The 12,754-nt window shown below is 38.8% G+C and overlaps 1 protein-coding gene across 2 annotated transcripts in view; it reads right to left on the bottom strand.

Moving 5' to 3' along the window:
- The window catches only part of LOC137130395 (zinc finger protein 236-like), a 41,573-nt gene that overhangs the window by 27,952 nt on the left and 867 nt on the right, over positions 1-12,754 (bottom strand). For both annotated transcript variants that reach the window (XM_067510498.1, XM_067510497.1), the window contains exons 2-8: positions 11,805-11,938; positions 8,739-8,903; positions 8,452-8,630; positions 6,243-6,373; positions 4,938-5,110; positions 717-839; positions 99-272 (exon numbers count right to left, since the gene is read on the bottom strand). In XM_067510498.1, coding sequence (XP_067366599.1) covers positions 99-272; positions 717-839; positions 4,938-5,110; positions 6,243-6,373; positions 8,452-8,630; positions 8,739-8,903; positions 11,805-11,938 — 1,079 coding nt within the window. The remainder of the gene's footprint in view (positions 1-98; positions 273-716; positions 840-4,937; positions 5,111-6,242; positions 6,374-8,451; positions 8,631-8,738; positions 8,904-11,804; positions 11,939-12,754) is intronic.

Here is a 12,754-nt window from a genome sequence, read left to right as displayed (position 1 = left end):
ACTGTAGATTAGGTGTAAAGCATGTGGTTCCAAGTGAGTGTCCAGGTTTTGGTTTGATCATTTAATAAACGTTCGGTAGGTGACTGTTCTTTACTCACCTGCAGGATGTCCGGGTTGATGGCAGTTTCAATGGAAATAGCTGGCTCTGGTGGTTGGGGCTGGGCTGTCTCCCCACTGACCTGTTCAGACAGCTCTAGAAGTTGCTGGATGACATCTGTCACCCCTTGACCCCCATCTGATGCCCCTGGAGCCTGACCTGCTGTCTCTGCCTCCTGTAGGAGAAAAAAAGGGGGAATAGAAGGGAGAAATAAAGAAGATGTACCAGTGTGACAACAGGCAATCTGCAAAATTTTATGCACAATTAACTAGTACAAATGTTCCTTAATTACAATATAATTAAGCTAATTTTAAATTAAGTTCATCTTTATTTATTAAGAGGATGTAAACCTTTGCACCAATTTAATTATGTCAGTGTGTGTGTGTATATAAAGTCAATTAAAGTTAAATTCATGCCCAAGAAACCTTTTAACATGGCAGTAAACCATCAGAATTTCTTGAAAAACATTCAAATGCTCTCTCTCTCTCTTTGTATGTCACTGCAAATCACTGAAACCTCCTGCTTTCTGCACATACTGTACAAGTCACAACTGTGTGACAAGACATCAAGAATATCTCATTAACCTTATCCACCAGGGACTAGAGACTGAATTTCTTACAGGAGTGTTGGAGGGCACCTCAATCACAGAGATGTGCATCTTGCTGATGTGGGCATTGAGGCTACCAAGCTTCTTAAATACACAGCTGCAGTCCATGCATGGAAACAACGGCACCCCTTTAGTCTGTGAAGAAACAAAAAAAAAACACAATGTAAATTTGTGTATACAGACAAGAAATTTATTCTGGTTGCTCTACATACACTTACTGGTCACTTTTTAGCTACACCTGTACAATTTATTGTAATTTGCCGTAAATTCTACTTTTACAATTCTACTTATAACAAGCCAAACTCTGGACCTCAAGTGATTAGTTTAGATTATCATATATCAGAAAGTCAAGAGTCAAAGTCATGTGTTCCAAGTAGAGTGATCACTGGTGTATGGAAAATACTAAACAAACTGAAACCAAAAAGGTTTTGGAAAAGATTTTATCTAATGAATGCCAAATATATACATCACGATTTGCTTTTATTTAATCAGTTAAATAAACAATTTAACATTAATAACAACATATTATATATTAATAAAGTATTTATTGTTGTTAAGCTATTAAAAATGTTTTGTGACAGTGTGATTTATTTGTAGGCATAAAAGTTTTTAAGCCTGTAAGAGACACACGTATAATGATGTACGATAATGTAAAGGAGCAGTGAACTTAACTGCCTATGATATATCACATAATGTTATAAAAGATACAAAGGCAGGCATGCACTATAAAATTTCATCCCTCTTCAGTTATGTTTGCTTTCAGACTTAATCGAGGAAAGGAAAGTATATTTATGACCACAGACTCTGACAAGGGAAGGAAGCAGTGTTGACTGTTGGACTAGAATTGATAGTATTTATTGAATCTTCCACGAGGGATCTTGGCGGATACATTACACAAAAGGACACATGGACATTTAACTGCAACCAATGTTTGGGGCTTTGATTAATTTTTTTACAAATGTTGAATGGTAAGTATGACACTTTAAAAGATCTTGAAAATTAGCTAACTAACAGGTTTCAAGTGGTGTTAAGACTAGGAAAAAATATTTTGCAATTTTTAGGCATACAAATAGATCTCTAAAAATAAGAAATATAACTAACAACAAATGTTATTTGTTTAACATAGATTATGAGAAAGTTTGCTGCTTTCCCACATACCACAGGTGAAATGAAAGATCACCATGAGTGGACAGAGATTGCTTGCAGGGGGTGGAGAGTGTTTGTGAAGTGAGGTGGTTAAAGTCAAGAGTCATGAAGAAAGGATGCATTTGACTATGTTTGTGAAAGTGTCAAGACGTATGAAAGGAGCTCAGTAAGGGGATAATAGCACCATGATGATGGGTTAGAGGCAGTTGGGTAAGGATAAGTGTGCACAGGTGAAGAACACATGTTAAAAGATGGAGGACAACAGGAGGAGTGTCACTTGTCATAGGGTCAAGGTGTGTGTTTTTACAGATATGGTAATCCCAAAATAAGAGCAAAAGATATTTAAAAAAAATGTAAAAAGTAGAATAAATGTTATAAAAGGAGGTGCTGAAGAGAGCGAAGGTGGAGATGGCACCAACACTGAAAGGTTTAAAACAAAAGTCAGGTACAAAGAGAGGGAAGAGGGGAGGGGGTTTTGAGGATGATGTTCTAATGTCACTAGTTGTGCAAGTTTGTTCAGACTGAAGCTAAACTTACAGTTGGGCTGTTTCTTTTTACTTTACAAACCTGGATAAAGAATTCAAGTCCACAGTTTTGGTACCTGAAAGTGCATTACTGTATTATTAAGTACTATCAAATATTAAATACTGAAAAGCTTTCATGTACTAGCACCATAGTTATGAGTTAATGTATAAGCACACTGCATACTGTTCATACATACAAGTGCACACGCAACAATCTGTTAATAAATGTTTAAGAAAAGCATAATGACCTGTCGTTTTATGATATTTAAATCCCATAAATTCACTTTATATAAAATGTCTTAAAATGAATAAGCCTACATCTCATCCTGTATCCAAAATATCTGAAGTAACCACAAATCAGTGTTTTGACTTATGTTTGCAGACTCATGTTCTGGAGCCGTCTCAGAAATTGATGAGAAAACAAGACATTTCTAAACTTCTAAGGCTATTGTGAATATTGCCTGACCAAAATTTGTTCTATTGAGCCAGTCAATCATGAGGCCAAACGCTGTCAGGAACAGGAAAGATGAACTCTTGTCAAAATTAAATTCACCTGTTCTGCTCTTTCTCCTTGTGAAAAAGCCAAATCATTGGCCTTTGATATGGTATTTATCAGTTATTTATATGCTGATTAATTTCCTAATTAGAAAATGTCACACACAGAAAAAACAATGCTTATTATGATTTCCCAGAGTGTATTGTCAACTATTCTGAATGCTTCTTTTACCTAAACCTTTATCCAAAACTGGAATGCTGAAAATCCTCCTGCACATGCTGTAACCTGCTCCTCTTACTCTGTACATGTACACGCTGAACTAAATGTTAACACCAAAGACACACCATGAGTGGGCTAATATGCTGATGATCAGCCGTATAATATTGAATAGTGAATACAATATTCACTATATTAGCATGTACCATTTGCTGATTTGTACCCAAATACTTAGTATAGCTGAGGCTAATGGGAATGTATTTTGCTTTGCAGCTTTTCGGTCAAAAACAAGTTGTTATCACTAATAAGCAAAAGGATCTAGGAAACACCAGGATGGCAATTTTAGAATATTTTAAGAACACATTTTCAGACGTTATTGCTCAAGTGGGTTAAAACCTCAGGTGCATTCATTTTTCAGTTGGCACTTGCAGAGAAAGAATTTAGTGTGGAACATCAGCAAGAATAAAGTGCACTAGCACTTAGCATTCCAGAATTTCCAATCATCGCAGGGCCAATTTCTCCTCCTGTGATCATCCTGAGATCATCGTGTTGGTTTACAATCAAGCTGCCAGAAAGCTGACAGGGTCCTACATTATTGGAAGTAGTCACTGAGCAGGAACTTCTCCCACAACTTTCTACCCAGCCATTAAGGGACTATGTTAACAAACTCTACAAATGAACAGTCACACACAGGAGAATTCATTATCTGTCAACATGAACATTTAGGAAGCTATGGAAGACTTTGATGCAATTTCTTGACCTCGTATCCACGATACGAGGTCTCCTTAGCACTACAAGGAAGTGACCTTTGTAACAGGGCGCCATTAGAAACCAAAGTCCAGGCTAAATTAGGGTGGATAAATCATGGGGGCACTTTAAAATTGGCTGCTGTGGAGTGCTTACAAAGGAGAAGAACAAAATGAGAATGCAATTTCAAATAATTCCCTTTCCAACAGACAAATAATATGGCAAGGTGTCCTGCTGCATTGAGTGTAACACACTGTGAACAGGAGAGCTGGCAATTTAGAGTGTGAGTGAAGAAGGTTTCTTTTCTTTTCTCTCTCCACTTTCCACTCACTCCAACCGGTCAAGGCAGATGGCCGCCCACCCGGAGCCTGGTTCTGTCTGAGGTTTCTTCCATTAAAGGAAGTTCCTTCTCCCTACCATCGCCTGGGGCTTGCACAAGGGGGATTCATTGGACTTTCTCTATAAAATCAGTATAGTCTTGACTTTATTATGTAAAGGGCCTTGAGATGACTTTGTCATTAATTGGCATAATACACATCAAATGAATACCAAAAACTGGTAAACAACACAAACATCATTGTTAACATCTGTCATATGTTCTCCCATCCTGACTCTCAAACTAATCTGTTTTTGGTTTCTTGCTGGGTGTTGGAGATAAGGGACATCTTATCAACTAAAAAACAAAAGATACATTATCAGAAATTATTTTAATTTAAAAGCAGGAGTTGGTTTTACTTTTGTCAGAGTTAAAGGTAGTATGTCTCTTCTTCCCAACAGAAATACAAGTTAAACGACTATTCTGTAAGTATCTGATCTCCATCAACCAATGTATGCACTGTCAGATGAGGAATGAATCATCTTAAAGAAGATGGATTAAATGTATAAAATTGTTCAAGGGTCTTCATTGCAGTTTTCCCTTATTTAAGTAATTTTCTCAAATTAATCTTTATAATAACTGCATCTTTTCCAGAAAATCCATTTAAATGCTGTTATCCACAGCTACTGAATTACAGATGTTCTCAGGTCAGACACAGATATTCCCAATGAAATATTTTGAGGTATGAAATCTGAATAATTCATTTGCATGGAGTTCTTTGCTCTTACCTCCGAATGCACTCTCTGAATGTGGGAGTGCAGGTTACCCTTCTGGGAGAAAGAAGCAGGGCAGAACATGCAGAGGTGAGGTTTCTCTCCTGTGTGTCGTACCATGTGAGTCTGCAGCACCACCTTCTGGTTGAAAGCCTTACCACAGTGTGTGCACTTGTAGGGCCTCTCACCTGAAGGGCAGTAAGGCGAGGTTCGATCAAAAAGCAGCCATTAGAAGGCTTCAAACACTAATGACAAGTTAAAATTTTGAGGACTCCATTTTATACAAATGTTCAATAATGACAAAATAAAATAAAGGTAAATAGTTATTATAGTGGTTCCATCTTTAGGATTCATAGTACACAACAAATCCACTGCGTCTGTTTACTGGATAATCCTGAAATATTACTGATATATGAAAATACCTAATTGTCTATTAGTATGACTAAACACATTTCCCACCATGGAGCAAACATACGGACATCTCTGGTGTTATTTCAGCCATTAGTAAAGATGAGTCAAACTTTGAATAAGACAGAGCGAGAGAATGAGGCATCGTGCATGTGTGATTTTCTGTGTGTGCAGTCTCCCAAAGCAAGTCTTCACCTCAGCTTAGAGGCTATTTGAGATTCAAAGCACAAAGGAATCAACTCCATCCACCATTAATCATGTAGCCAGCCAACCGAACAAACAACTTAACATGTTGTTGACGTGTAAAAATCATGTGGGTGGAAGCTACTGGCTACATTACCTGCAGTCAAGTGCCTTAACAACTGCAGAGCCACAAAAGAATATTGGAATTTAAGCAGCATTTTGAAATTCAACCCACATAAAAACTCTGTATGACATCATGATGATGAACTGTGCAAATGTGTACAGTCCCTCACTAATGGAAGACAAACACAGCAAGGAGCTGGTGAAGTTATGTCATGGAGTCAGATCACTGAAGCAAACGTAATCAAGAATAAGTTCATTTCAGAAAGACAAATGTGACACTTAAAAGTTATATGATACTGCCGAGAATTGAATAAGGGATCATTAAAAACTGAAATCAAGAAACAAAACTGGCAAATGTTTTTGCAAGCACCACCCACATACCCAAAACATCAGCTGCTGTACACATAACCTACTGTGTTGAAACAGCAGGCTACAAAGCTGTCAGATAGTGCCAGTGCCCACCCATAGCTTAGAAGATCCACCTCAGATTTTGTGGCAACTGTGGACCAATATCATCCACAAATTTTGATTTTAGGCTCATTCCTCTAATATTAATCAAATAGTGGGCTTTAGATCTGTTTTTCTGTGCATTTCTTTTTCACTCACCTGTGTGTATTCGTATGTGTCTCACAAGCTGGCTGGGCTTTTTGAAAGCCTTTCCGCAGTGTTGGCAGCTGTTTGTAAATCCACTTCGATCAATGTTTTTCTTGTAGTTTCTGGAACTAGAGGTGAGTGGCCTGGGGAAGAAGTCAACACAGAAGAAAATGTTTTTAAACCATACATTAGCAGAGGATCAAACTCGCAGAAATAATTGTTTTGTTTTGTTGCATTCGACCTTTGTAGGATTCATTAGAGTAAATAGGGTAAAAGGAAGGTAAAACTAATTGTTTCTGTGATCACAACCCCCAGTGCTAGATTAGTCAACACAATAGAAGGTTATTATTTTGTAGGATTAGGTGATGGCTTAATGCAACCACAAGGGGGCACAACCCAGTGTCTTCTTGTGCCACTCCCAGGTCTGGATAAATGCAGAGGGTTGCGTCAGGAAGGGCATCCAAAGTAAAACACATGCCAAATTAAACATGCGACTCATGACTTCCACACCAAATCAGACTTCAATCCCGGATCGGTTGTGGCCCGGTTTAACAACCCCCGCCACCAGTGCTGTTAAACCTACAGGCTGGAAATTGGGTTACTGTTGGTCTGCATGTTGGAGAGGAGCAAGGCGTGTGCTTAGGCAGAGACTGAAGAGGAAGGCCAATAGGGTAGGACAGCAGGGATTTCGAATGTTGGGCAGGGACAGGGAAGGCTAGAGAGTTGGTTGACATGATGCAGAGAAGTCCTTTCGGCTTAACCTGTGAGTTCAGTGTCCCAACACCAGATCATTTGTCTGTATATTGATATGGCACAGTTTTTATGCTGAACGCACTTCCTGGCGCAACCCTCCCCAATTTCTACCGGGCTTGGGACCGGTACTGCGGGGCTCTTGGGGGTTAAGTGTCTTGCCCAGGGACACTTCGGCATTTGGTCGGGAGGAGCGGGGCTCAAACCTCCGACCCTATGGTCAGTAGGCGACCACTCTACCAAATGAGCCCCTGCTGCCCCCTGAGATGATGTAGAGAAGTAAGGTGGATATACTGGGAGTCCAGGAGACCAGGTGGAAAGGTACCAAAGCTCGAAGCTTAGGAGCATAGTACAAGTTGTTTAATCATGGGTCTGATAGGAAGACAAATGGAGTAGGGGTTATCCTGAAAGAGGAGTTTGTGAGGAATGTTTTAGAGGTGAAAAGAGTATCAGACAGGTTGATGAGTCTGAAGCTGGAAATGTTGTTCAATGTGATGTTCAATGTTGTTAGTGGTTATGGCCCACAGATAGGATGTGAGTTATAAGAGAAAAATAAATTCTGTAGTGAGTTAGATGAAGTGATGCGGAGCATCACCAGAGGTGAGAGAGTGGTGACAGGTGCAGATTTAAATGGACATGTAGGTGAAGGGAACAGAGGTGATGAGAATGTGATGGGCAGGTTTATCTTCAGGACAGGAACACAGAAGGACAGATGGTGGTAGACTTTGCAAAGAGGATGGAAATTGCTGTAGTGTAGTATACTTTCTTCCAGAAGAGGCAGGAACATAGGGTGACATATAAGAGCGGAGGTAGAAGCACTGAGGTGCACTACGAGGTTGTAATCTGAAAGTGACCAGCGACTGTAATGTGTTGGTAGAGGATAGTGTAGCCAGACAACACAGGATGCTGATGTGTAAAATGACCAAATGAAGATGAAGAAGACTAAGGCAGAGCAGAGGACAAAGTGGTGAAAGTTGAAAAAGGATGAATGTTGAGTAGCTTAAACTGACTGTAAACATACATCTGAGTTAAGTATTTCCACAACTGTGCATTTCCACAAGCTGTCAACCTGCACTGTTTCATTGCTGCAATGATGAGCAGGTTCACCACAAGCAGCTGCTCATATTTTGCGCCATGAAAATGTTTGGGGAAATTATTCGAGCATGATGTAGGATTTCACTAAGATTTTCAGTGGTACCTTCTACAATAAAACCATGACAGATGGGCATGTGACATGGTTTCACAGCACACATACACTGTATCTTTGCAATTTATCTGTCATATGTAGAAGAAAAAAACTAAATGCAGGCAGCTGCAAAAATGTAAATCATTATTATTGTGGTAGCTTCAACCTGTGAAACACCTAGAAAAATAACCTCATAGTTCCATATGATCCTCATGGTTTTCTTTTAACTTTCTTTTATCAGTTTACTACTTGACACATAAATTATCATCTGAAGCTCCACCTGACCTCATCTTGACATGACTCTTCATGTGGTCCTTGAGGTGTGCAGATGTCTTGAACTCCTTGTCGCAAGTCTTGCATGTGTAGACTTTGATGCCCGACAGTTCCTTACGGTGATCCTCCAAGTGCAGAGAGAGCTGGCTCTGGAGAATGAACTCATCTCCGCACTCTGCACAGATCAAATTCTGCAGGATTTTTGACAAATCGAAAAGACAAAAGGCAGAGCGTTTTATTCTAAATGGTTAGGAAAATAAAAATCATGGTTTTTATGTTTAATTGTCAAATTAACTAACCTCCTCCTTTTCGTGCAGCATGATATGGGATTTGAGACTGGCAATACGGGAGAACTTTTTATTACAAACAGGGCAGGTGAAGTCTGAGGTTGTGTGTGTGGACCTGTGGAGTGTGAGGTTGAACTCCACATTAAATGTCTGTGCGCACTGGTCGCATCGATGGGGCTGTAAGGGAGAGAGGAAAAGTTAAGGAAGGTGGGAAATAATGTAGTGCAAGTATAAAATAGCTCAAATGCCACCCTCTGCAATGCAGTCCTTACTGGTGTTCTTGGTCTGGAGTGGGTGTAGCCAGATAAAGAAAATGTAGACAGTCAAACCAGCACCTAATAAATGTGCTACTTTAAATGTACTGTTAAGAGAGGAGAGAGAGCCAGACAGACGGACGGAAAACAAATGTGACACGGAGCTGACAGACTGAATTTCACAGTTTTTTCTAAATCTGGTTATGGCCAAATACATTGCCAACACTGGTCCTTCTTACTCAGAAAGGAAGAACCGAAGTCTTCTGCTCTTAAGACTAGAGAGTAATGTAGGATAATGGTGTTGAAACTGAAACAGCCCACAGCTGCAGGTGCAGCTACAGACACCAGATGAAGTATGAGGAAGGCAAAAGTTTTCTTTAGTCTAACAGTTTCGTTAGTAGCATGGAGACGTCCTTTAGCTTGTCTGTATTTTTATGAGTAAGGATTAATGGCAACATAGATGGATCTGTGCTGAGAAAGGCACAGAGGTGGGTGCACTACCACCATCATGATGGCTAGACAAATATTTAAACATGAATTAATTCACAATTGTTCTCTGTATGTAGAATATGAATTTTTGACAAAACATAATCTTTTTCAACAAAGAAAATCTGTTGCTTGTTGAAGTGGTAAGTTCCCACACAAATCATTCCCAGCGTTCTGCCAACCATAACACCATACTGTACTTAGTTCTAGGGGAGGAAGATCCCTCGCACAACATACATTACGAATTACAGATTGCCCCCAAAACTAACAACAGCCTCTGACTCATCTGTGTGGTGACTCATAGTGTGTTACAGACATCTCTAAGCTAATGAGATATGTATTTAAGAATTCTTCTACGTATGACTACAAAATGTAGGATGACAAAACACAAATTCACACAAACACACACTGATTCAAATTAGCTGTTAATGGCAAATAAACACTGCAGCAGACTGCAGATGTCATGCAACATTAAGTAAAATTAATGGTGCTATTTAAGTGTATATTGAACTGCCTGGGGATTTCATGTCAGATTACTCCCTGTGATACAACGTGCAGTGATGTAAAGTAACTAATTAAAGTCATTTAAGTATTGTACTCCAGTGCATGTTTGAGGCATTTTAACTTCACTTGAATGTTTCCATTCACACTTTGACTTCACATTTCAGAGGGAAGTATTATACTTTTAACCCACTACATTTATTTGAGTCACTAGTTACAGACTCTGATTAATAAACAAAATACAGTATAATAACATGGTTTTATTGAACAACAGTGTAAAACTCCCAAGCTACCCATCAGAAAGTAGACTAATTCATATTGCAGGGATTTAAAACATTATCATCAAAACAGCATTTGCGGTTGTTAAAATAAGTTAAATTGTTACCAGCATGTATGATTTACAAGTTCTCGTGAAAACTTTTACCAACAAATGTTGAAAAGCCGTTACATTCTTTCACCTCATTCTTTTTACCTCCTCAAACACTAACACCACCAATATAATGTGGCACTGACCAAGGTGGTGGCACAGAGATATAATGCCAAGAAAATATTGAACTATTTAATTTATATTGTACTTTGTAGCCACATAGTATAGTACCTTATGATAAGACATTTTTGAATCAGTGATTGCACATATGTTGTGACTTGTGGCCAACCATAAACTGTTATTAGTATTGTATATGTATGTCAAATATTTCAATATAACTAAACATTTGTATTACCAACCTCAACTACACAAGAATGCCAGGACATTGTAGGTGGTTAATAAATGGTGTTGTAGACCTTCTCTATTAAGCAATTACATTTTCACATGGATGTGTTCCTTTACTCTTCTTTTAAACAATTAGTAACCATCAGTATTGTTTTAACGCACTGCAAATGTGGGAACAATCCTAGAAATCACCCTGTTAACTGAAAACACGCAGTAAGGCAAAACAGGCTTTAATGTGAATTTGCATAAAGTGGATAACCCTAGATGTGTAAAACATGTTACTGGTAACTATACTTTCCAGAGGCTCTGGAAGCTGCTGGCATTGAATATTGTAACTGGATTACTAAGCTGTGACTGTGCTAAGGCTGCCAATTGAATAATGGCATCCAATGCAGCTTTAAATTTCCACATTGTAAAAAATCATCCTAGCTGAAAAATCCAGGACACCTCCAGCTTTTATGCTAAGCTGCTAGCTTGGCCCAAAAGCACCCTGTAGTCGAGACACAGTCATCTATTACAAGAGGTCAGGGTTCTTCAGGTGACGGCTTTCGTCTACATCCACAAAATGATGAGTTATTGTTAAACTGTGCAACGTATGAAGCAGATAGTTGATGCTGGTTGCTGGATACATCAAATACAGTATGTTTAAACAAAATAAACTAAAACAAAAAGCTGAAATCATTAACAGCACTGAAAATCCATTACACAATTATTTAATGTGATAGATCCTGATACTTCAATACACAATGAAAACCGCCCTGAAGGCCTTAAACAGTAGACTTAAATTTCAGCTGCTCCAGTAGAGATGTTTAAAGGTCAATAATAATAATAATAATGGTAATAATAATAAAATAATAATAAAAAGAGGAACAAGAAGAGTAGAAGAAGAAGAATGGGCAGCTATTAGTGAGCAAAAACAAATGGATAATAATAAAAACAGAACAGATGTGGTTGTCGCCAGATTTAGGATCTTAATTTGAGGAATTGTAAGAAGATTTCAAATACATGTGCTTATGATAGAAAACAAGCACACTGACTTTCTCTGAATAAATAAGGATTACAAATTGTACAAATAGTCATCACCTGTCATCACTGTGAATGCCACCACACGCATGCTATACGTACTTTGTCATTGATCTCATGCTCACGCAGATGCTTCTGCAGCTGGCTCTCGGTGGTAAAGACCTGACAGCATATCGTGCACTTCTTGTCCTTGAGCTCTCCATCGCTGAAACCTTCTGCCTTAGCTTCACTGGGATCTGTATCAGAGAAGACGTCCAAAACGAAAACACTTCAGTATCTTAATTTAATTAGAGGGGCTTTCTCCCAATGATGGCTGATAATACACTGCATCTTCCTGTAGCCTCTTCAACTACACAACAGCTGCCTTCAGTGGCTCCATTGTCATAAACCTAACTAAAATCAAAGGTCTGGAACCAGAAAGTGCCCCATGCAAGGTGCTGATGACCTCTCTCGAATTAAAGATAATGGCAGTCTGAGGACATACGATGCCTCGGGCTGTACTGTATATGTATTCAGTGTTTTTCATGGTGGTCTATGGCTACTTAGGAACAATTCAGAATTTAGTTTAATATAAAGACCAAAGATTCAGTTCAACACTAAGCAAAAGGGTTTGACCTGGTATTGAAGAATGATAACAAAAGCAACTATTATGAATTTATGCAGTTGTTTTTTTCCTTACATTCTTATTGTTTGCCTGTGATGATGGACTAGCTTTCACTGTATTTCTACCATTTCTTGTATGATTGTATTATTGTATGAACATCCCAACAGCAGCTAATCTCAAAGTTTATTATTCACTTTCTTTGGTCAGTGACAACATCCAGTCCTGTAACTAGCCTCCTCGCACAGTTAACTAACTGTACACGTCCATCTCGGGTTGTCACAGGCATAGAAACGGCAGCTACATTAGGTAACTTGTGTGCTTTAGGTAACAGTCAGCTAACGGTTTGATCTATTTCCTGACTCTAAACCTTTCACGTTACGCTATTTGATGGTCTGATTTAAGATCCAGCAGCTTGTAATGTTACAGCATCGTTAGCAATTGACCAGCG

Source organism: Channa argus, chromosome 7 (assembly GCF_033026475.1).
Source record: "Channa argus isolate prfri chromosome 7, Channa argus male v1.0, whole genome shotgun sequence".
NCBI classification, from domain to species: domain Eukaryota; kingdom Metazoa; phylum Chordata; class Actinopteri; order Anabantiformes; family Channidae; genus Channa; species Channa argus.
Note: the sequence above shows the minus strand (reverse complement) of the source record. Positions and strands in the feature narration are given on the sequence as shown.